Source organism: Tauraco erythrolophus, chromosome 9 (genome assembly GCF_009769465.1).
Source record: "Tauraco erythrolophus isolate bTauEry1 chromosome 9, bTauEry1.pri, whole genome shotgun sequence".
Classification (NCBI taxonomy): domain Eukaryota; kingdom Metazoa; phylum Chordata; class Aves; order Musophagiformes; family Musophagidae; genus Tauraco; species Tauraco erythrolophus.
This window is the reverse complement of record NC_141473.1, coordinates 26,439,600-26,460,729: the sequence shown is the minus strand read 5'-3', so window position 1 is coordinate 26,460,729 and position 21,130 is coordinate 26,439,600. Positions and strand designations below refer to the sequence as shown.

The 21,130-nt window shown below is 35.4% G+C and overlaps 1 protein-coding gene across 1 annotated transcript in view; it reads left to right on the top strand.

The window, feature by feature from the left end:
- KCNMA1 (potassium calcium-activated channel subfamily M alpha 1) overlaps window positions 1–21,130 on the top strand; it is a 518,368-nt gene that overhangs the window by 355,800 nt on the left and 141,438 nt on the right. The window contains 8 exon segments of the mRNA XM_086616846.1: window positions 10,642–10,649; window positions 11,159–11,228; window positions 11,231–11,267; window positions 13,178–13,259; window positions 13,261–13,295; window positions 14,683–14,754; window positions 17,066–17,135; window positions 18,924–19,079. Coding sequence (XP_086472972.1) covers window positions 10,642–10,649; window positions 11,159–11,228; window positions 11,231–11,267; window positions 13,178–13,259; window positions 13,261–13,295; window positions 14,683–14,754; window positions 17,066–17,135; window positions 18,924–19,079 — 530 coding nt within the window.

Here is a 21,130-nt window from a genome sequence, read left to right as displayed (position 1 = left end):
AAAAGCAGGGAAATTTTTATACTTACTTTGTTCGTTTGAACGTTTTTCATCAGTTACAAACCGAAATGATATATATAGCTTGAGTATTAATGATATTAACTCTTAGCCATTTTTCTTAATAATTTTGAGACCAGCAGCTGGTTCCCTGCACCCTATTTATATAGGCTCTTTCTTTTTAAGGCTTTTGATTTGATTTACTGTGTTTAGGCTCTTTCTGTAACCTCTCTGTGGAACTCTTGAGTTAATATTCAGGGACTCGTTTTAAGTGACATTTTTAAGTGAAGTACCGTAGAAGAATGAAAAGGTATCTGCCACTCTATCACCATAGCTGATAGACTAATGTTTTTAGAATGTAGCAATAAGCCTACAGTTTAGTTCATGCATGCATACCTTTGGAAGGCTGGAAGGAGCAGTGATCACTGGCCTTGGAAGATTTTCCTGAAGTGCTCCAACTAACCTCTTAACTATACAGTTCAGGCTGTAAATCTTATGAGACAGGGTTTTCTTCACGAAATTCTTGATTAGGATAACTAGAATTCTGCTGTTGCACTCTCTTTGTGATACTTGGAACTTACACATTCAGCCCTAGCCAAAATAAGATTTACAAGATTATCTGTGTTATTTAAGACAAAAAAAAAAAAAATCAAAGTTTGTTTATTTATTTATAATATTCATGTTACTCAGGTCTGTTCTGAGATTTGGTTAAAGATTCAGATTTGTTTGACCTCTACTAATTTATAATTAATCTTTTGTTCTGCATTTACTAACTTTCTTGAGAATCGAGATTGTTCTTATTTAGTTTAATTTCTGTATTCATATGTTCATATGATCAGACTGGATTTTAATTCTGTGAAATATTTCCAGTTGAAGACATTAGCTTATTGAAAATCAGCCTGCACAAAGCTTTAGAGCGCATATGGAAAGAACATTTGTAAACTGATGGACTGAAAGGGAGACTGGATAACGTAATGATTTTTCTTCAGTCTTTGCATGGAATATTGACATTTAATTCCATGGACTAAATTCTTTTTGCCTTTTTCATGCAAAATTGCTATAAAATCCAATGGAAAGTCTTTATGAGAGCAGCAAGCAGTACATAACTTCACATGAATAAATATTGGCAGAGAAAGGGATTATTTTATATACATGTATGTGTATATGTAACTGCTTATCTTGTCCCTATAGTAAATATTTATGCTAAAATATTATTAAATTTTCAAAAGATTTTTAAAAAAAGATCCAGAGGCATTAACATAGTTAACATATAAGATTTAAAATTGTATTTTAATGAAATCAGAGTTTCTTCACTGTTTAAGCTATTAAAACCTCTAGTTCCTCTTCTCTCATGATCTGCTTTGCTTCCCAGAGATTTCTTCAGATTTCTTAAATTTACAAGCCATAAATTAGCAAATCATCAACATATCAACGAGAGTAATCATCTGTTTGAGATTCCTTCCAGAGGAACCATACGATTCAATAGCTAAACTTCATAGAGAAAAATAAAAACTGTAGACAGATGATATGGTAAACAGAAAGACAAACAGATAATTTAAGTTGACAGGCCATCTTGGACTCATTAGACATTTGAATTTGATTAAAAAATTAAAAAAAAAAAATAATTAAGGCTTATCCGAATACTTTGCAAAGGTCCATTGCGGCAGTAATGAGAGGCATAGCTCCAAAGAAAGTGGCATTCGATTAATATATTAAATAATTTGATACAATATGTAAGATATTATTTTCCAGTGAGATGAGAATGTAATAAGAGAATGTGACATGAATTGCATTATGATCCCCAAGGGTGTCTCTATTTCCCATCTGCAAGCCATTGCTTGTAATCCTACTGTTGCAAATGAAGTCTTACTTAGTGATAAGAAAATCTGATGAGTGTTAAATAGACTGACAGATAGAACTAATAGGACAAACTTTTTTTTTCAATTTTGCATGCTTATTTAACTATATCCACTCTTACAAAAAGCAAGAAAGGAAAGTGTGAGAAATCATATATAACAATATTAAGACTTAAAAAAAAAGAGTATTCTAGGTCTCAAATCATGTTCCATTCCTACAATAATCATGAGATCATAGAATGGTTAGGGTGGGAAGGGACCTTAAAAGATCATCTAGTTCCAACCCCCCTGCCATGGGCAGAGAAATCCTCCACTACACAGGTTGCCTAAAGCCTCATCTAACTTGGCCTTGACACTTCCAGGGATGGAGCATCCACTAATGGCACTAATTTTATATTTCTAGTTAAAAATTGTAAAAATTTCAACTTTTCCTTCTCTCTGCCTAAACTTTAAAAAAAAGCTTTTTGCATTTGACATCAAAATAGCAGTTGTTGCTGTCTGATTTTGACCCTAGAGAGACTGAACCTGGTTTATAAAACTGCTGATCTACCATATTCTACAAAATATAGAGGCCATAACTTTAAGTGTGGGCATTCCAGGGAGTGCAATGTGAGGTGGCAGCAGTGCTGAATTGATCATCAAGTTTAGTGGAACTACGACTTTTTGTTTTCACGTGGATTCTGTTGCAGAAAATTAGTCATGACGTTTTGGGGGTGATTTCTATGGAAAGAAATGCATTGGCTCTGGTCATGAATGAAATGCTCCAAAATCCTTTGCTAACCCCTGCATTGCTTACAATTGTTATTTTTGGACTCATTGAGCATTTAAAAAAATGCCCAAGGCCATTTGAAAATGAGTAATGGTGGGAAGATAGAAAGCAATTTATTTAAGGGAAAATATTTTCAATTGACATCAAAAGTAATAACAGGATGTCTTGTGTGTGTGATTTCTGCTGCACAACATTACAAGAAGGAAGCCCACGATTTGGAGGGATTCGAACAGTAGATTAAGGTCTGGTTTGCAACTGATATGCTAACAACTGGAGGTGTGGTTTACTCCTGCATTTTACTGCAAAACTTTGTAGTATGGACTCCTTGTGCATACCATAGGCATTTCACACTTTATACTTCTATTTATACTAAATTATTCTCTTATTTCTTATGGTGATACAGGTGTGTTGTGTCTAAATGTTGTGGTATGTTTTATGAAAGCAGAAATACTCTAGATACCATGAAGAGCGAATGAAAGGATGAATCCTTTACTTTAAGCTACAGTGAAAGCCTCTAACTAATCCTGACTGTGGAAGAAACAAATCACTGTGCTTGCTTATTATTATTGCAGTTTCAGAGGTATGCATCAAGCCAAGAATACTGAGTTTTATTTCTTAACTTACTTTATAGACGTCTTTGTGCAGTTCCTTAGATCATAAAAATGTAAGATAGACTCATTTAGCTGTAACTGAGCCAGGAAGTTGAAATAAAGCAGCTCACAGTGAATCACTTACAATAGCATGCTCTCGCAAACAGTCTTAGATGCAAGCTCTAGTAAGAAGTTTAAACAAAGGAGTATGCTGTTTATTCAGGATTAAAGCGTTGAAATGCATTCTGTTGGCCTGTCTCTAGTAGAATCTCACTTAGACAAGCATAAAATATTTGAGGACCTGTGTAAGGGAATTCTTCTGTACTATTTCTATGTGAATCAGAAAAAAAATTCTAATATTTAAAGGTTGCCAGTGACACACCACCAATATTCACTAAGCAAGACTGGAACCTGTGTCTATATAAGTGCACTTGATATAGTTTCGTAGCTGTAATAATTCACCCCTAATTAGGGTATTGTGTGTGACTGTATGTTTTTCACACATTAACAATTTATTGTTTAAGAGAGTTTGAAATTATTCCTTCTTGATTCTTAATTTTGCATGCTTATATTAGTCACAAAGTAAGTTCATATTTGCATCGGAGGTAACTTTCAAATGTCTGACATTAATGATTTCCTATTTCTGTTAATCTGATGCATGATGCAGTGCTGTTACACTGATCTGTACTGTATACCATATAATGAATGTAGTTCTTTGAGTGTTTTCTGGTATTAACTATTCCTTTGTTTTATTCACAATATAAGAGAGATTTCAAAGGACATAGAACCTGTCGGAAAGAATAGATATTTGTCAGAATTAATCACTGCAGCTTCAGACAAGTTGTATGAGTCGCTCTGGTTCCTAAATGGTTGGCAGCTGAAGCTATCAGGTCCAATTTACAGAAATTAAAGGTACCTCAGACATGTTCTCAGATACTGCAATCTCATCTCCAATCACAATATGCAGCCATATTCTTTGTCATATTCTTTATACATTTAATTTTGATGCATATTTGAAAGTCAGTGCTTTTGGCTTCTCAGTAACTTCAACACTTTTGAAATTTTTAATCCTTCAGGAGTAAAAAGAATAATGAAAATCTACTTTCTAACAAACAGCTGAAGGAGAATGAGTGTTAAATAAAGTTGCTGAGATATTACACACTTGACAGACTATTTACTATATCTTTTGAATATTTTTGACTTGTCTTCTTTGTCCTAGAAGATTCCTAGAGCCTAATTTGAGTATCAGAGTGAGAAAATAGCTTACAGTTAATTTTTTTTTTAAAATATCATGTCTTGATTTCAGAGTGTTTTATGCTCTGTCTTCACAGATAGGAATAACTAATGTAAAAAGGCAGGTTTGGGAGCAATGCTTTTTAGTTTTGTACCTGCTAGAGTTTGTTTTAGAAACCAACCTGGTGTGTCGTCTTTTGGTCCGGAAGTGTCTGTTCTACATGAGCAATTCTCATTCTTTGCTTTTGTTGTGTATGCATACATAGGCAAGCTTTTTTTAATGGTTAAATATTATAGCATATTGTTCTGGCTCACTATACACATTGGCTAAATGAGTGGTCCTTAGAGGACCATCCTTGGGTTCAAGTCTTCTGTGAAAAAAGAGAAAAACATGAAATCACAACTGTATAGCACCTATTACTCTATCTGTGTTAATTCTAGAAGGGAGTTTATATCAAAATAAGGCCTGTGTTTAACTGAGGGAGACCACCACATAAGCACATGCATAAAGTTTCACTTAATTGTACTGAATTAATAGAATCTTGAGTAATGTTAGGTAAATCACGAAAAGCACAAGCAGGTAGAAATGTATTGTAAACTGGTATATTTAAAGGATGCATATCACTAATAGCTAAACAAGGCGGCCATACATACAGTCTCTATTGACATTTACTGACTTTTCTTAATAAGAAAAAAGTGACTGAGACCCATCCTTTATTGAGGAAAACCAGTTAGTCTTAAAAGAACCTCTTTACTTCAGCCACATGTGGTAGGTTGACCTTGGCTGGATGCCAGGTGCTCATCAAGCCACTCTATCACTCCTTTCCTCAGCGAGACAGGGAGGGATAAAAAAAGATGGAAAAAAAATCCTCATGTGTCAAGATAAAAGCAGTTTAATAAAGCAAAAGCAAAGACCGTGTGCGGAAGCAAAGGAAAATAAGAGATTTTTTTTTTTTTCCTCTATTTACCATCAGCAGATGATGTCCCAGCCACTTCCTGGAAGTAGGGCTTCAGTATACATAGCGGTTGCTCTGGAAGACAACTTTGTAATAACTAATGCCCCCTTCTCCTCCTCCTTTGTCTTAGCTTCTCTAAGCAGACCTCATTATGATATGGAATATCCCTTTGGTCAGTTTGAGTCAACTGTCCTCTCGCCTCCCAAGATCTAGCCCACCCCCCAGCCTACTGGTGAGGGGGTAACATTGGAGAGACGGCCTTGTTGCTGTGCAAGCACTGCTCATCAGTAGCCAAAACATTGGTGTGTTATCAACACCTTTCTAACTTCCAGTGCAAAGCACAGCACTAGGAGGGCTGCTATGGGGAAACTCCATCTCAGCAAGACCCAATACACCACAGCAGCCTGCTACTGATATACAAGGAAATAATTTAGATGATTGAAAGAGGAAAGCATGATCAGAACACTAGGCAGAAAGACTATGAAGAGATTTGAGCATATGTATTTGATATAAATATTACAATTTTATAGAGACATCTAGATCAATATGCGCCACACTTCATTAGTTACTTGACAAGGTGAACACCAGTATTTAACTGAATGCTGAACAGAATTTTGTATTTATTATCTTTGATTTATTATGACAGACTAGTTAGAGTTTTTCAGGTTCTTTATACTTGTTCAATAAAATGGATATAGTTAAAAAAAAAAAAAAAGGCAAAAGTTTTGCCTTTTGTATTGTGTCCTCTGAGGAAGAACCATGCAAAGATCCTTTTTGAAGAATCCTGTTCTCAGTGGATCTGTTTCCATTTGCAGTGCTATTTACATGGATTAAGTGTAGTTCTCATGTCTCATGTCAGACCTCTAGATATTTTAACTTTTATTTTGTTGGGGTTTTTTGTTGTTTGTTTTTTCTTTCCTGAAACTGTATCTGTGGTAGCTTTGGACCTTTTATCACCATTTTGTTTACATTTGCTAGAAATACACTAGCTTCTTATATCATTATGTCAATACTTGAGTGGAAAAAATTAGGTACTGTAGAGAATTTCAACTGTGGTAGAATCACAGTTGAAATCACTGCATAGAACTGCAGTCATTTTACATATTTAGTCACTGTAATATGTTTTGAGAATGAGAAGTACATAGGAGAGAATGGATTAGTATGGCTTTATTGATTGACAGGATATGGCTCCTGAAAAGCTTTAGATTCTCTGTAAAAGATTCTTTTTGCAGCATCAAAGTTGTGTCATGTGGATTCTCATTGTATCTTAGCCAGTTTCACCTCTCATGAGTGATACCAATGACAACTATTACTTAACAAGAAATCTTAGTCCCTCCTGAATACTTATCAGCAGTAAAAATATCTAGATTCCTGAATCATGTTTTCAGTATGTAAGAGAAGTTCTAAATTTTATTTTTAAATAATAAAAAAATAATAAATGGAAATCATAGTAATTTAGCTGTATTACTTTTGAGGTTTTTCATAAACAAAAGCTTAATGCAGAGATTAGACATTTCTGTTGACACAAAATTATTAATACAATATTTTCCTACCAACCAACTCTAGCTGAAAGCAAAAGATATCCAGTATGGTGGCTTTTACTTAACTTTTCATGCATGGAAAAAAAATGAATGGTATATGGGAAGGGAATGGTATTGAAACAGAGGAAGTTATAAATCTTCAAATCATATACAGAATTAATTGGAACAATATAAGCTCTCCAATTTTTCTTAAATAATGTACATAATAACTCTCTCTGGGCAAGTAGGAAATCTGTTTTCTATTTCTCTAAGCAAAAATATAATTTATGTTAAACAGAGATTTTCTGTGGGAGTTTTCAACCAAAAAATAATGCAAGTATCTCATCAGAAAACATTGTTTGAAACCAGGTGGTTTTGTTGCATTCACTTCTTAGAACACTGACTTGCGCTATGTAAGAACAGCAAAGAAGAGAATAATAGACCATGTCCAGCCCCAAATCAGAGTGCTAATGTGAAACCATGGTGCAGATGCTTTCTGACAGTTTCAAAAGAATCAGTCCTGACACTCAAATGCAAAAGTATTTGACAGCCAAATGTTTTATTTTCACTAGAGCAGATTGCTAGGTAACCCCTACTGAATGAGAATCATAACAGGATTGAATTATTGTACCAAATACATCTGCTTTTAGCAGGAGGTTTTTGGAGTAGATACCTCTGGAGGTCTTTTCCAACTTGAATTATCTTCTAATCTTATGATCCTATGCAAATTTCTTCTGCAATAGAGTGATTTGGATTGTGCACACTACCTGACTTGCAGTTTTTCTCTTCAGTTTACTCATATTTTTTAAATGTAGACTCTAATTAATGACATAAAAGAACCCATATGGAATGAAAATGTCCCAGGTGTGCAGTGTAGCACAGGAGTGTTGAGGAAGAGACCCTGCTAAAGCTAACAGCACAGGATCTGTACACAGCAGTTGCTTACAAGAAGAAATTATTTCTATTACTAGAAATAATGCATTCATCTATGCAAACGGAAAGTTCAGTTTCTTGATCAGTAATGGAAACATTTGAAGAAAATAATACCCATGATTTAAAATTAGTTATCTTAGAAAATGTGTGCAGACAGTATAAGGAATACAAATGAATATTTTTCCATGCTATTTTTAATTTTCTTGGGCCTTTTTGGTTTTGATGCTAGATGGATTTACACTTAGGAAAAGTGCTGAATACCACTAGACACCTGGAATTTCCCAATATGTTAGTGTAATGTAATGTATCACAGTCTGTTCAGATTTAGATGTAGTCAACTACTAAGGTTTTAAACATCTCTTTGGAGTCTGAATTTTCTTGAGGTTTTCCATTTACATTGATATATTGGATGCAGATTCATCCGTTTAGTGGGAGTGAATCTTAGTGCTTGAGATCATACTTTACCCTTCTGTGTATCCTGACCTAACTGTGAGTGCAATAACACACGCGCACACGGTGCTGGCAGCTCAGGAAATTGACTGCTAGGGAAAACTGAGGAGAGTGGTTTCTGAGAAGGGATATAGGCATGGTTTTATCCAGTACAGAGGCTGCTGCAACTCTGCCAAGCTGCAAAGATCCCAGAGGAAACCTCTTAAGGACGCCTTGCACCAAAAAAGGATGAGCTAATTTTTTTTTTTTTTTTTTGATATGTGCTTACTACCTCATACAACAGGAAAGCTTTAACTTGGGAATTTTTGTGGGTTTAAGTGTTTACAGTCTGAGAACTCAGTGCTCTGTACACTTACGGCACCAAAAACTTAAGGTAAATTGAGCAAATCATACTGAAGTCAAAGCAGACACTCTGGATAGCTAGTTTAGCAACAAAAGTTTGAGTACTGAGTCCGATGTTAACTACAAAACAGCATAATCAGAGTCTCATATAAACATATATTCCTTGTCTGTTTAAAAAGAATGGAACTAATGAAGTTTTTGACTGCTGCTATTTCTAAAATTACATCTGAGTCCTGTTGATGTCACTAAGCACTCATGCAAAAGGAGTGTGACAGTTCATCACATCTCTAAATAAAGCTTTATAACTCTATCTATGCTATTGTCATCGGCCTGGACCTCTGGCAGGTGAAGTCCTGACACCATCTTTGATAATTTCCTCATCACGGATGACAAGAAGCTGGCAGAGGAGATTCGGAATGAGACCTGGGGGTTGAGATAAGAACAATTTAATCCTACTACTACTAATATATGAATATATACATATATATATGTATAATGATAAATATATATACAAAAAAGTGATGTACAGTGTAATTGCTCACCACCCCTTGATAAAAGCCCTTCCTGTCCCGAACTAACAATCCCGAACAGATAAGTCCCAACACCGCAATCCCGGACAAGTGAGAGGCCCGAAAACAGAGCGAGACAGAGCACTCCGAGAGTGAGAGCCCTGGAAGAGCAAAGACCCTTCTTTCTGGCTGACGCTCGTTTTATACTGGGCATGACGCTGCATGATATGGAATACTTATTGGCCAGTTTGGCCCTCAATCCTAAGTCTAACTTAAAATCAAACCATAAGGGGAGTCATGGGACCTTTTGTCCCAGCTGTGCTCCCCCTATCCTGTTGTGCTCCTGCACGCTGGCAAGAACATGGCAGCCGAAAAGTCCTTGAGACCTCAGTGCCAACTATAAACATCAGTGTGCTATCAGCGTTCTTCTCAGAGCAAGTCCCAGACTAAAAACCAAAACATAGAGCTCTTCTAGTTGCTAAAAAGAAAAACTGACTCTGTCCCAGCTGAAACCAGACAACTGTTTATAGAAGTGGTAATAGTAGAACAGTATCATAAGGTGTGCTGGACTGGTGTAATAATGTGTTGTGTTTTGCTTTTCTAGTCACCATCTGAACCAGTTGCAAAATTAACGGTACATGATGGTGATATTATTCATGATGCATATTGCTGATTTATTCTTTGTTCTGCATAATTATCCCTTTTCCAAGGAGTTCTATGCACTTTTCACACACGTTCATCAAGCATCAAATTATGGAGCAAGAGCAGACTCCTATTATGCCCATTACATAAGTAATCATTGCTGCCACCTATTTTTTGTTTTATCCAGCCAATGAGATTTCTGCCTTACTGAGTTTTCCACAGAACAGTTATGAAGTAGGTGAGGCTTGGATGGTCTACTTCTTACCCTTGGAATTACTTGCTTCACATTTGGCAGTTAAAGTGCTAAATAAGTTTGTGAAATTGTGTTTGTAGCGTTTGTTCATAGACTATGTGACTGTAATGAAGTTGGCTTTCTGTTAGTTCAGGAATTGAATCTATACCCCCTTGTCCCTCATCCTGACTTCTGTGAGCAATGTGTTTATTGGAAGTGTTAGCAACAGGCATATGAAAATCACCATCTCTCTGAAACCCATGACAATAATGGAAGCTGGCACTGAGTTTGTTCCATGAAGGAAATTGTGAATCAATGTAGGATAGTCCTAATCACAAATTTTTGGACTTGCTTCACAATATTAAAGGATCAAAGATCCCTTAAGTCAGGAAGAGTGCCATTCCTAGGCCTTTTCTTCAGCCTCTCAGAGGTTAGATGTAGAGTTCAAGAACGTGTACGTATGTATATATTGTGCTCGGATACATCTATTAATGGAAACGTTAAACAGTAGAAACCTTGTGATGTCACAGTCTGTGCAAACTTTGATTTTCTAAGCAATCTGTTGCAATGGTGCAATAAATAATGATTTCTTATTGTAAAGTACTCTCCTTATAGGAGTTACGGTAGGCAAAAGATTTCTTTTTATTGCTTATGGCCTATAATTGGCAAGCTTTGCACTGCCTTCATTGGCGTGTTTGCTTTCAACCATGGTAAAATATTGAATCATTTTAGGGAGATTTTGCTGTCTCATTATGTCATTAAAAAAACACCATATTTAAGCAGTAAATCTCAGTAGAGGAGGTAAAGATGTGGAAAAGATGTGTAATATAATAAATATGACTTTGAAAGGGACGAGTTAATACAGTGTATAACATATATATAATTAATGCCACTTACTGTTAAATATGTAATACAACTTGGCCAAATGGTTTGTTAATAGTAGTCTTTGCAGGTGAGTGTGTATGTATTTGCAGTTACAAAGCACCTTTTGGAACTGATGTTTTCCTTCTCTGACTTCATGAATAGGATCTAGAGAAACATCAAGAAGAGACTATAAATTACCATTTCCTTCTCTGCTTTCTTGCTTTCTTGTTTGACCTTTGAAAGATTAACTCTGTTTTTTCTGTAACAGGCACATAGTGTCTGTGGTCACATAACACTAGAAAGCGTGTCCAACTTCCTGAAGGACTTCCTGCACAAGGATAGGACGATGTCAACGTAGAAATCGTCTTTCTGCATAAGTGAGTAATCTTTCAAGATTAGTCTTCTCATCTGTTACTAAAACTCATTAACTAAGCTATATCTTTTTTGGGGAAGACAGAAGATCTTTCAAGCTCTAAATAACGATATTATTGATGTTTGCAATTACTTTTTGTCAACAATGTATTTTGAAAAAGTGTTGTTTTCTGCAGTTTTTTTTATAACCCATTGCTAAGTACAGATGTTTCAAGCAGACAGACTTTAGACCCAATCGTGTCAGTTGTGAGGTACATAGCTAAATGCATAGCTGAAGTGGGAATGGAATTATGAAATAAAAAATATTAAAATACTAATAAATAGATGTGAGAATTTTCTTAGTGGCAAATATTTCTAATGAAACTACCAAAATGGGTAAAATCAGTAAAAATAGTGAAAAATACTGTATGTCATAGGAGCTTATGCTATCTAAAAACACATTTCACCTTTGATTTTGCTAGGAAAAAATGCCTATTTCATATTGCCAAACATTTATAAAAAGAAAAAACTAAGTACAGATTTAGTTTTAATGAAAATGAGATACGTTACAGATATAGTAGAAGAGAAATTCTTTTCACGATAATTAGTACTGCTCTTTTACCCATATATACATGCCTACACACACGTGGGTTTTTTGCATTTTTCTGATGTGGGATTTGGAAAGGTGCCTTAAGGTCGTTGCTGTTTGTTGCAGGCTCTGCATTACATGTAATACAGCAGCAAAGTGGCGTGCCTATGGGAGAAGCTGCTAGAAATAGCCATGTGGTAGAGAGAGAGAGACAGGAGGAAAAGTCTTTCTGCTCTGGAATGGCATCTGTTTTGAAGTGTTGCAAGCTATGAATGAGTAATGTTTTCCTGTAGCAGCAAGTTCTGCCCTTTTCTCCTCATAAAAGAAAATTATTAAAAGTTAAAGAATCGTTTGTGATGATTCAACAAAGAAAGCTGAAAAACTAAGAATCATCAGCAATTGCACATTTTTTTTTGTCTAGTCCTTTCAAATTGAACTAGCAATGATATCCTCAAGTAACTACATTGCTGGTTTCCCCTCTGTAAGTAATACCAAGAATTGACTGTGAGAAGAAAGCAGAGATGCAGATTTCCACAGTGAAAATACATGGTGATAGGAATTAGGAAACTGCGTGTTGCACATGAAGGGTGTTTAGCACCTGGCTACTTGTTTGTGCCTGCTTTCTTCTGTACCTTCACAGACAAATATTTGCATGTATCTGTTTTATTTCTTATGAAATTTAGCATCTGGCTTGACAAAGATCTCATGCACTTACTATGTAGCTATTAAATCCCTTCTGTTTTAATGAGTGTCATCAGAAAAGGTATTATGAGATTGGTGCCACATTATATATAGATTGGGATCCATTACTTTTTCTTTGTTTATGGCACAATGAAATGAGACAGAAAGTCACAGCATAATTATGTTTGGTTTAATTGTAGCTCATAGAGACGGCAGGATCCCTGTAGGGTTCAATTTCTGGCTTTTTGTGATTTTGCTTTGAGCTTTCTTATGTGATGCAATTGGCTCTTTTGAGAATGATGGGATGTGCTGAGGATGATTGTCTCACTAGACAATTTCTGTGGAGAATGCTGTACGCGGGTGTTTCAAATGTTTACACCAATCATCTGAATTCACATTTGTGAGAAACTGGCAAATGATGAACATGCAGAGATGCAAAATTAAATGGGCCAGAAGTGTTGTAGACAGAAGTACAGAAGTGAAAGCAGTATAGTATTTATCTTTTAAGTACTGCACACTGTTTCCACACCATGGAGCATCCGCATCAGCAGAAGTCTGAATACCTAAAATAAATAAATGAGATGGTTTATAAATGAAGGAAGTGGGGCAGGTATGGAAACTGACTTGTCATTTACCTCTTGTGTTTTCTTCCTCTTCCCAATCCAGTATCTCCCCTAACCTTGAGCTGGAAGCTCTTTTTAAACGACACTTCACTCAGGTGGAATTTTATCAGGGTTCAGTCCTTAATCCCCCATGACCTGGCGAGAGTGAAGGTAACTGCTCTGTTGTTCTGTTCTCCTGCTAATTGACTTTTTTTAAAGTGCATCTTACAATCTTGGAAAAAAACAGTAATTCTCTTCCTATAATCTCAAAAGGTTGTTCTCCATCTCTATTAACTTGCCTAATAAATTGTAATATTTGTCCTTATTAACTTGTTTCCCTGTATCTTTAGATCTTCAAAGCTACAGTAACACTATGACTTAAGATACATTGTCTGCCATTCCGTTGAACTCTTTATGAATTTTTCATTGGGTCTAGTTCAAGAGTCTATTTTACATTATGTTTGATATAATAGAACATTGTCTACAGTAATTGCTTAAAATACTATTGTCTTACGTTCATCAGAGCTATTAGAAAATAATTTTTCATCTGTCAGACCCTTTTTCTATTGTCTGGAATCGTAGAAAAAAAAATTAAAATTTAAGATTTTTTGTAGGTAAAAAACGAGATGATTTTATTGTCTAGAATTCTCTATAGTAAATTATTTTGTACTCTTAGAGCAAAGCATAAATCTTAACTAAAAAAAGATGGCAAGCTGTCCAGATACAGCATTAACTCTTTATGGTTTTGGGTTTTGATTTTGTTTTGTTTTGGTTTTTGAATGGAATGTAAAATGACTAATTAAGCCAAAAATATTTTAGTGCAATGTTAACATTTTCTGGAGTACTAATCATGTCTTTTGTCGATTTTGGCAGCAGAAAATTCTTAATCTTTTGTAGCCCAAAACACTGGTTTAGTTCATCAGAACAAAATGTTCTAATTATGATCATAAAGTTGTGTGTTGGTATTTTTGTTCTGTATTCCACCCCTCTTTGTGTTGGTATTTGGTTTTATACACTGAAAAATACTTTGTCATCTGCTTTGATTTAAGTAGAGCTTAGGTTTGTGTGAACATAGAGTTCCTGTGAGCAGATCAGTTCTCCTCATGCTTTCTGAAACTGGTGCTCAGATTCTAAAGCATTAGTTGAGCTGTCTCTTCCTGTCTCTATAAGAAGGACTTTAATTCCCCAACAAAACTTCAGGACTTGTGATGTAATAGGATCTTCCTATGAATTCAGGGGTCTAAATTTCAGTATCTGGTTACAAAAGATATGTCCATTAACACCAGTCATGCCTCAGTTGATACAAAGTGAGAGTCAATAATTGAACTACCGTCATGGTCTGCGCATCATAAGCAAGTTTCAAGAAATTGCTGTGTATATGAGAGCTGTTATAATCACTCACATTGTCACATTAGCCTTGTATATTTTTGATTAGCAGTATTAAGAACTGACATTCACACTCATGATGGCAGTGTTGGATTCACTAATGCTTTATGATGAAAGAAGATCTGGAAAGAGATATTGCTATTTATGTTTGCTTTTCTTTGGTGTCTCAGATAGAGTCAGCAGACAGCGTGCCTAAATCCTTGCCAATAAATACTGCGCTGACCCAGATGCTGAAGATGCCTCCAATATTATGAGGTAAAATCATTAGTTTTTAATAGGTTTTTGGTTCTTAACTCTGATTAGGTAACTTCTGGTGTCCAGATAGGCTATAGCCACACACGGCTTTGCTGGTCATCTGTTGCACTTGAAGAACGTTGCAGGATACTTTTTAGGGGACAAATGACAAGATTGTTTCAGAAGTTCGAGATGAGGTTACCCTAAATTCCTACCTAAACTGTTTTAATTTAGCTGCTTTAGAAAGAGTGAGTCAGAAGAGACACTTGGAGCACAAGCTTTGGTACTCTTAGTCATTTTGCAGGACTTAGGGTTTAAATATTCACAGCTGAACACAGTCCCAGTAGAAACGAGGGGAAAGGGAATGCAGTTGTGTTGTTGCAACAGTATTTTACATGAGTGCATGTACTGCGTGGGCTGCTGTTAATGATGGGACAGAAGGACCCTTAATCACTTCATACCTCGCTACTCCTTGGCAATACCTGCTCCTACAAGCAGTTGCCCTACTCGGGGAAAGCAAGGTATACACTTCATGATGGTAACGACACAGTGGTCTTATAGTTCCATCCTCCTTTTTTTATGCTGAAGAACAAACATTGCTTATTTTGATTGATAAGGCACTTCTGCATTAGGGACCATGAGATTTTTGTCCTGCTTTCCTCCTTATATCCTCTGAAGGAAGGAGATGAACAAGTCAATTAGTAGATGGTAGCTAGAGTTACAACAAACCTAAACCATTCTTTTTCTGTTTTTTTTTCATACAACCTAGTTTCAATGAGACCAGTCTCTCCTTTTAAAATTAAAATGTCAATGATTTGTTAAAAATTCTTTAATATAGAATAGGCCAGTGTTACAAAGCAATTTTACTGGCCTGTCCGGTGTTTACATGCTGTGAATTGAAAGAAGGGGAGAAATTAATTAATTAATTAATTAATTAAATAAATTGCTCCTCTGGAAAAAGTTAACTGTGCGTAAGACATCTGGCTGTCTGGAAGGTGCAGGGCTTAAATATGCCTAATTACATTTTCTGAACATGCTTTTGAGTTGCAATGTGAGAAATTTATTTTGACATTAATTGCATAAATACATTAAAATATTCCAGTTGTAGATTAGTATATTCTTAATAGATATTATACATTTAATATAATAAAATTCTAAAGTGTTATTTTGAGAGTGGAATTCTCTTGTGTTTTCTCACATTTAAGTTAATTTAATTCAACAAAATTGAATGTTTAATTAAATAATTCAGCAAGAAATGGAAAATTAAAGGGAAGACTTGTTTTCTCCTTCCAAAAGATAACATAAATTAAAATCATGCATACTTTTTTTATCTGTTTTCATCCTCTAGTTTGATGTGCTTCAAAGCGCAAGCCAGACTAGCAGTGTGCAAGATGCTTCCTACAAACACCAGTGTAAACAGTTATGAGACTGTAAACAGTCTTATGAGACTGATGATTCCATAATAATTCAGATTATTTTTCATTTTGATGGTTTATCTTGTTTTTCTACCTTTAGTTTGTATATGGAGAACTGAATTTTTGACTGTTTCTCTTCTTTAATTTGCTCAATGCTCTTTTCATTTAAAATTGTGTATTCCTCTCTTCATAACATGTTATTAATACACTCATTTCTCAAGCATTTTTCTCTTCAGCTACTTTAATCTGTATACAGTTGAGTATATCTTAGGCTCATTAATAATTATGCAGGCAAGCTGCAGATTATGGAAGTAGGCCATATTTTGTAAATTCACCGTTCAGATATCAGCTTCAATATTGAGTTTTGGAATAATCTGTAAAAATTAAGATGAATTTCATGTGGATTTATGTCGAACAAAATAATTATTCAAGGTATTTAAATATGATGAATGCCTGGCAACTGTAAGTAAAAAATAATGGGGTGGGGCAAAAAGAAAAGGGACTCTTTCAGACATTTATAATTGGAAAACTTGATCAATTACATTGATTCAAAGACATGGAAGATAATCACTGAAGATGACATACGAAGTGTATTATTTACTTAACAGAAAAGTGCAGTATCTGAACAGAGCTGCTAAAAAAAAGTCTCTCTCAAATTCTATAAGACCAAACCATTAAACTGAATAATTCCTGAAACCTGATGTTCTCCTAGTATTAACTGATGTTTATTAAGTGAATTAGACTAGGTGTAATATTGCATAGATCTGACTTCAATCAGTATGCTTTACAGCCAGATGATAAGAGGGTACAGTTTTTAATTGTGGGACTTGACAGCACAGTAAAGTAGAGGTATGGGATACATTAGCCAAATATCCCACCAGCTAAAGTTATTGTCATTGTTTTTCTTTTCTTTTTAGAGTTATTTCAATAAAGAATTATCATCCGAAGATAAGAATTATCACTCAGATGTTGCAGTATCACAATAAGGTAACATAACGACCAACAGTGTCTCTCCCCAAAGTTTTTTGCTATGTTGCATTCACTCATACACAATTTTTCCAGGTCCACTAATAGTAAGCATTTTCTTTCCAAACAAAAACATCCTATAAGCCTAGTCATGTAATCCAGTTACAAGGTAATTCAGTTTTATTATATATGCAAGAGACTTTATCAACTTCTCGACATTTATTAATCGCCTAGAGTCTAATTCTCAAAGCCACAGTGTCCCATAGTTGCTATTGATTCCAGATGAACTTTTAACTGCTCAAAGTTTTGCTCAGCTTATTACTCTAGAGCTACCTAAGATCAATTGGTGGCCTCTAAACTATTCATCTGAAGTCAGTTCTTGTGGATACATGAAAAACAATTCATAGAATTATTGTCTTATTGGAGATTTGTTGTGATCTTTTTTTGTTGTTTCTTACATGACAATATAGACCTGAAATTGCCAAGTAGCAGGTACAAAATAAATAAAATTAAATTTGTTTCCATATAAAACATACTTCAGTCATGGAATTTGTTGCTAAAATATTGTGAGATCAAAATTATAATCTACTTCGGAACGGTATTTGCAAAATTTTTGATGGTAAATTCTGTGGCCTTTAAACACAATGAAGTCAATTCATTCAATCCTGAGATATGGAAGTCCAATGAAACTGCTGATTAACAGGGCTAGGAAAGAACATATTAGAGGACAGGCTACTCATACGTGACTTGCTTCTTTAATTAAATCTGAAAGCATCAACCACTTGCCCTGCTTTGGAGAAAAAGCTCAACTGGTAGATCTTTGTTCAATGAAATAAATAATAATCCTGAGACTTAGAAGGTCTGATTGCTAACAGCTCCTTATACCTGTAGCCCTTTGCCTGAAACAAGAGCAATTACTGTTGCTTATCATGTCCTCATCCTGTATGTGAGTGGAAGGAGCCTGTCTTTTGTAGAATAAAAGCAAGGTGTTCTCTGCTTTAAATAGGTTCAAGGGAAAGATCTTTTAAATAATGTGTTTTTCCTTTTATTTCCAATGAATGTGTCTTCAAGAATAGCCGTTATCAAAGCACTAAACTGTCATATTAACTTATGAAGGGAAACAGGCATGAAGCCCTCTGTGTTTCATTATGTTTATGCAAATGTACGAGGTAGATGCAAGAGAGAATCCAATAGAGTTATGCCAATAATAGAACGACTTTAATACCTAACCGACCAGTGTCAATACCGGAGGTGTATCTTGATCAGCTATTTTCTTTACCCATATAAATAGCAGTCTTAGGGAAAAGTTTGTATTTTCGCAAGTCAAGTGCTATCCTTCAGGGTGGAAGGAATGAAATAGAAAAGATAGAAGATATTGTGTACCTTATTAAATGACAATGTCCTATAAACGTTGCAGCTTCACTTAGTTGTAATCTAAGTCACAGTAGATTCTTGTATATTATATATATGCCTTATCAGTCAAAGAGTAGCTTTAAAAGGAATATACAGAAGTGAAGGAAAACTTGACAACATTCTGTGGTTTATTAAGGTGTGAGGATGAGCCTGGCAGAGTGTCACAGCCAGAATATGGCTTGAGAACTGTAAGATTTTGTCTATAATAAGTAAGATCAGAAAGTTTCTTAGCATAGAATTAAACTCTAAAATACTTGAAGTGCTTCTGCCTACTCAGAAAAAGTCAAGCCAGTATGAAGCAAATAATTCACTGCTATCTTCTTCAATACTCTACTGTATATGAGGAAGTATTTCTGGTTCTTCACCTATGGGGTATTTTGTTCGTTTGTTTTTCAGGCCCATCTGCTAAATATCCCAAGTTGGAACTGGAAAGAAGGGGATGATGCAATCTGTCTTGCTGAGCTCAAGCTGGGTTTCATAGCCCAGAGCTGCCTGGCACCGGGCCTTTCAACAATGTTAGCTAACCTCTTCTCTATGAGGTCATTCATAAAGGTAGTGTCTTGTCTCATTAGAATGTATTATTCTGCAATTCATTTTGTCAGAGTTGAGTAGAGAACATGACTCAAATGTGAAACAGATAGGAACACATTAACAGATTTTGTAAGACAAAAAAAACCTGCGCGCACTTCCATACAGAAATTCTCCTCTGCAAATTAGGCAATGAGCCAGGTTCTGTCAAGTTATGTTTTTATTTTTCTTCAGCAAGTGTTTGGCCTTTAAATGATTTTTCAAAGCATCATCCGTTTCTAGGGAGGTATTTCTCATGTTTTGTGTTTTGCTTTGTTTTAGACAAACCACATGTTTATCTATGAGAAAAAGCCCCTGCTGCTAAAACAAAATATGATTTATCTATGTCCCATATACCAACAAAGTGCCCAGAAAAAAGGACTGATCATTTTGATCTTTTACATCGAGTGGCTAGTGGACCTCTGACTGTGAGAATAAATAAGGAACATGTGTTGGAACTGAAGCCTGAACTTCCTACAACATCTTTTGTGTACTTTTCTCCTCAAAGAGCTCTTTTGTACTTAGATGACGAAATTTTAACCTGATTATTCCTAGACTTCTATGACAGCTATACTAGTTCACCAAGACCAAAGCCTTGATGGCAGCAATCAGTGCTTCCTTCCTTATACCTTTCTGGGACACTGATTCCAATCATAGAGGATGGTCAGTTTCCAATCCCATAAGTGTTATTGACGGGATGAGAAACACTGGAGTACAAGGTAGGCCATGGTCCCTTCAAGTCCATTGTGCAAGTAAGCAAAGAAACCTCAAAAGTCTAATGTCCTCAGACGAGAAAGCAGGACTATTCTCATAGAGGTACACATGTAAGTGCAGGACAGTAGTCTCTATTTACTTCTTACGAAGCCCTGAAATTCTGATTAAGGTATCCTTTGGAGACAGTGGACTCCTGTGTGTCAAAATATTCCAGACTATTACATGTAGTCAAAAAGTCCAGTTCTCAATATGGAAACAAGCCTGGGCTCTGAACTTTACTGTCTGCAGTTATGATGTTTGCATCTTTATTCATATTAAAAAAAAACAAAAAAACAAAAAAAAACCAAACACCAAACAAACAAAAAAAAACAAACAGAAAAGAACAAGCTGTTTTACTTCAGTAAATCCAAACTCTGGAACTGTCTAAGACTCATCTACATATGGTCACTTCAATATTAATTCTTCGACTTATATTCCCAAAAGAAAACTATATCTTTTATGAACTTCATTCTTCTTGCCAGTCATTTTGGTCTCCCTCACTCTTGCCTGGTGTGGTAACCCAAGATTCTCAGGAGTCTCAAACATTTGTAACAGTCACACTAAGGTATCCAAATTACTGAGACAACCAGTTCTGTAAACTTGCTCTTGACTTCAGAAGTGGGCACGAAACTTTTGCTCAACTTCCGCCTTTGCAAAATCAGAAGGGATCAGTTTTCTTTCAAGGAGATCCAAATATATGGGTATCTTCAGAAGCCCCAGTCTTAATTGAAGTTGTTTTAATACTGAATTTAAACTTGCAGTGAGAAAAAGGAGAGATTCAGAAAGTGATGAAACATTCAAATTTCTGACTATGGAGGAACTGTACTAGACATACGTTTATGGCCTGGATTTGTAGTTAAAACATTTAGACAAGTTGAAAACTGCGAATGTAAAGGTAACATCTTTCCAAAAAATATATCCAACCACTTATGGCAGTATCTGACCCACCTTCAATTCTATATTTTCTTATTTTGTAAGATATTCTTACAAGCATTTCAGTACAGTGACAGATTGGACTATCTCACTGATGAACAGTTTTAAGCTGAAGACTCAGCTTTGCTAGGCACTACTCAGATTACATCTGAGTATATACACAGAATAAGCATAAAAATAGCAATGAATTTGATTTGGAGGAAGCTATCAATGTCAGGTTTGCTCTTATATCTGTGATTATATACAGTTATAAACAGAATAGTGTGCAGACATACCTTAGCTTGTGTTATTTCAGATGTCATCTTCTGACGGCACTGAGAGAAAAAAATGCCATAAAATAGTGCATTTAG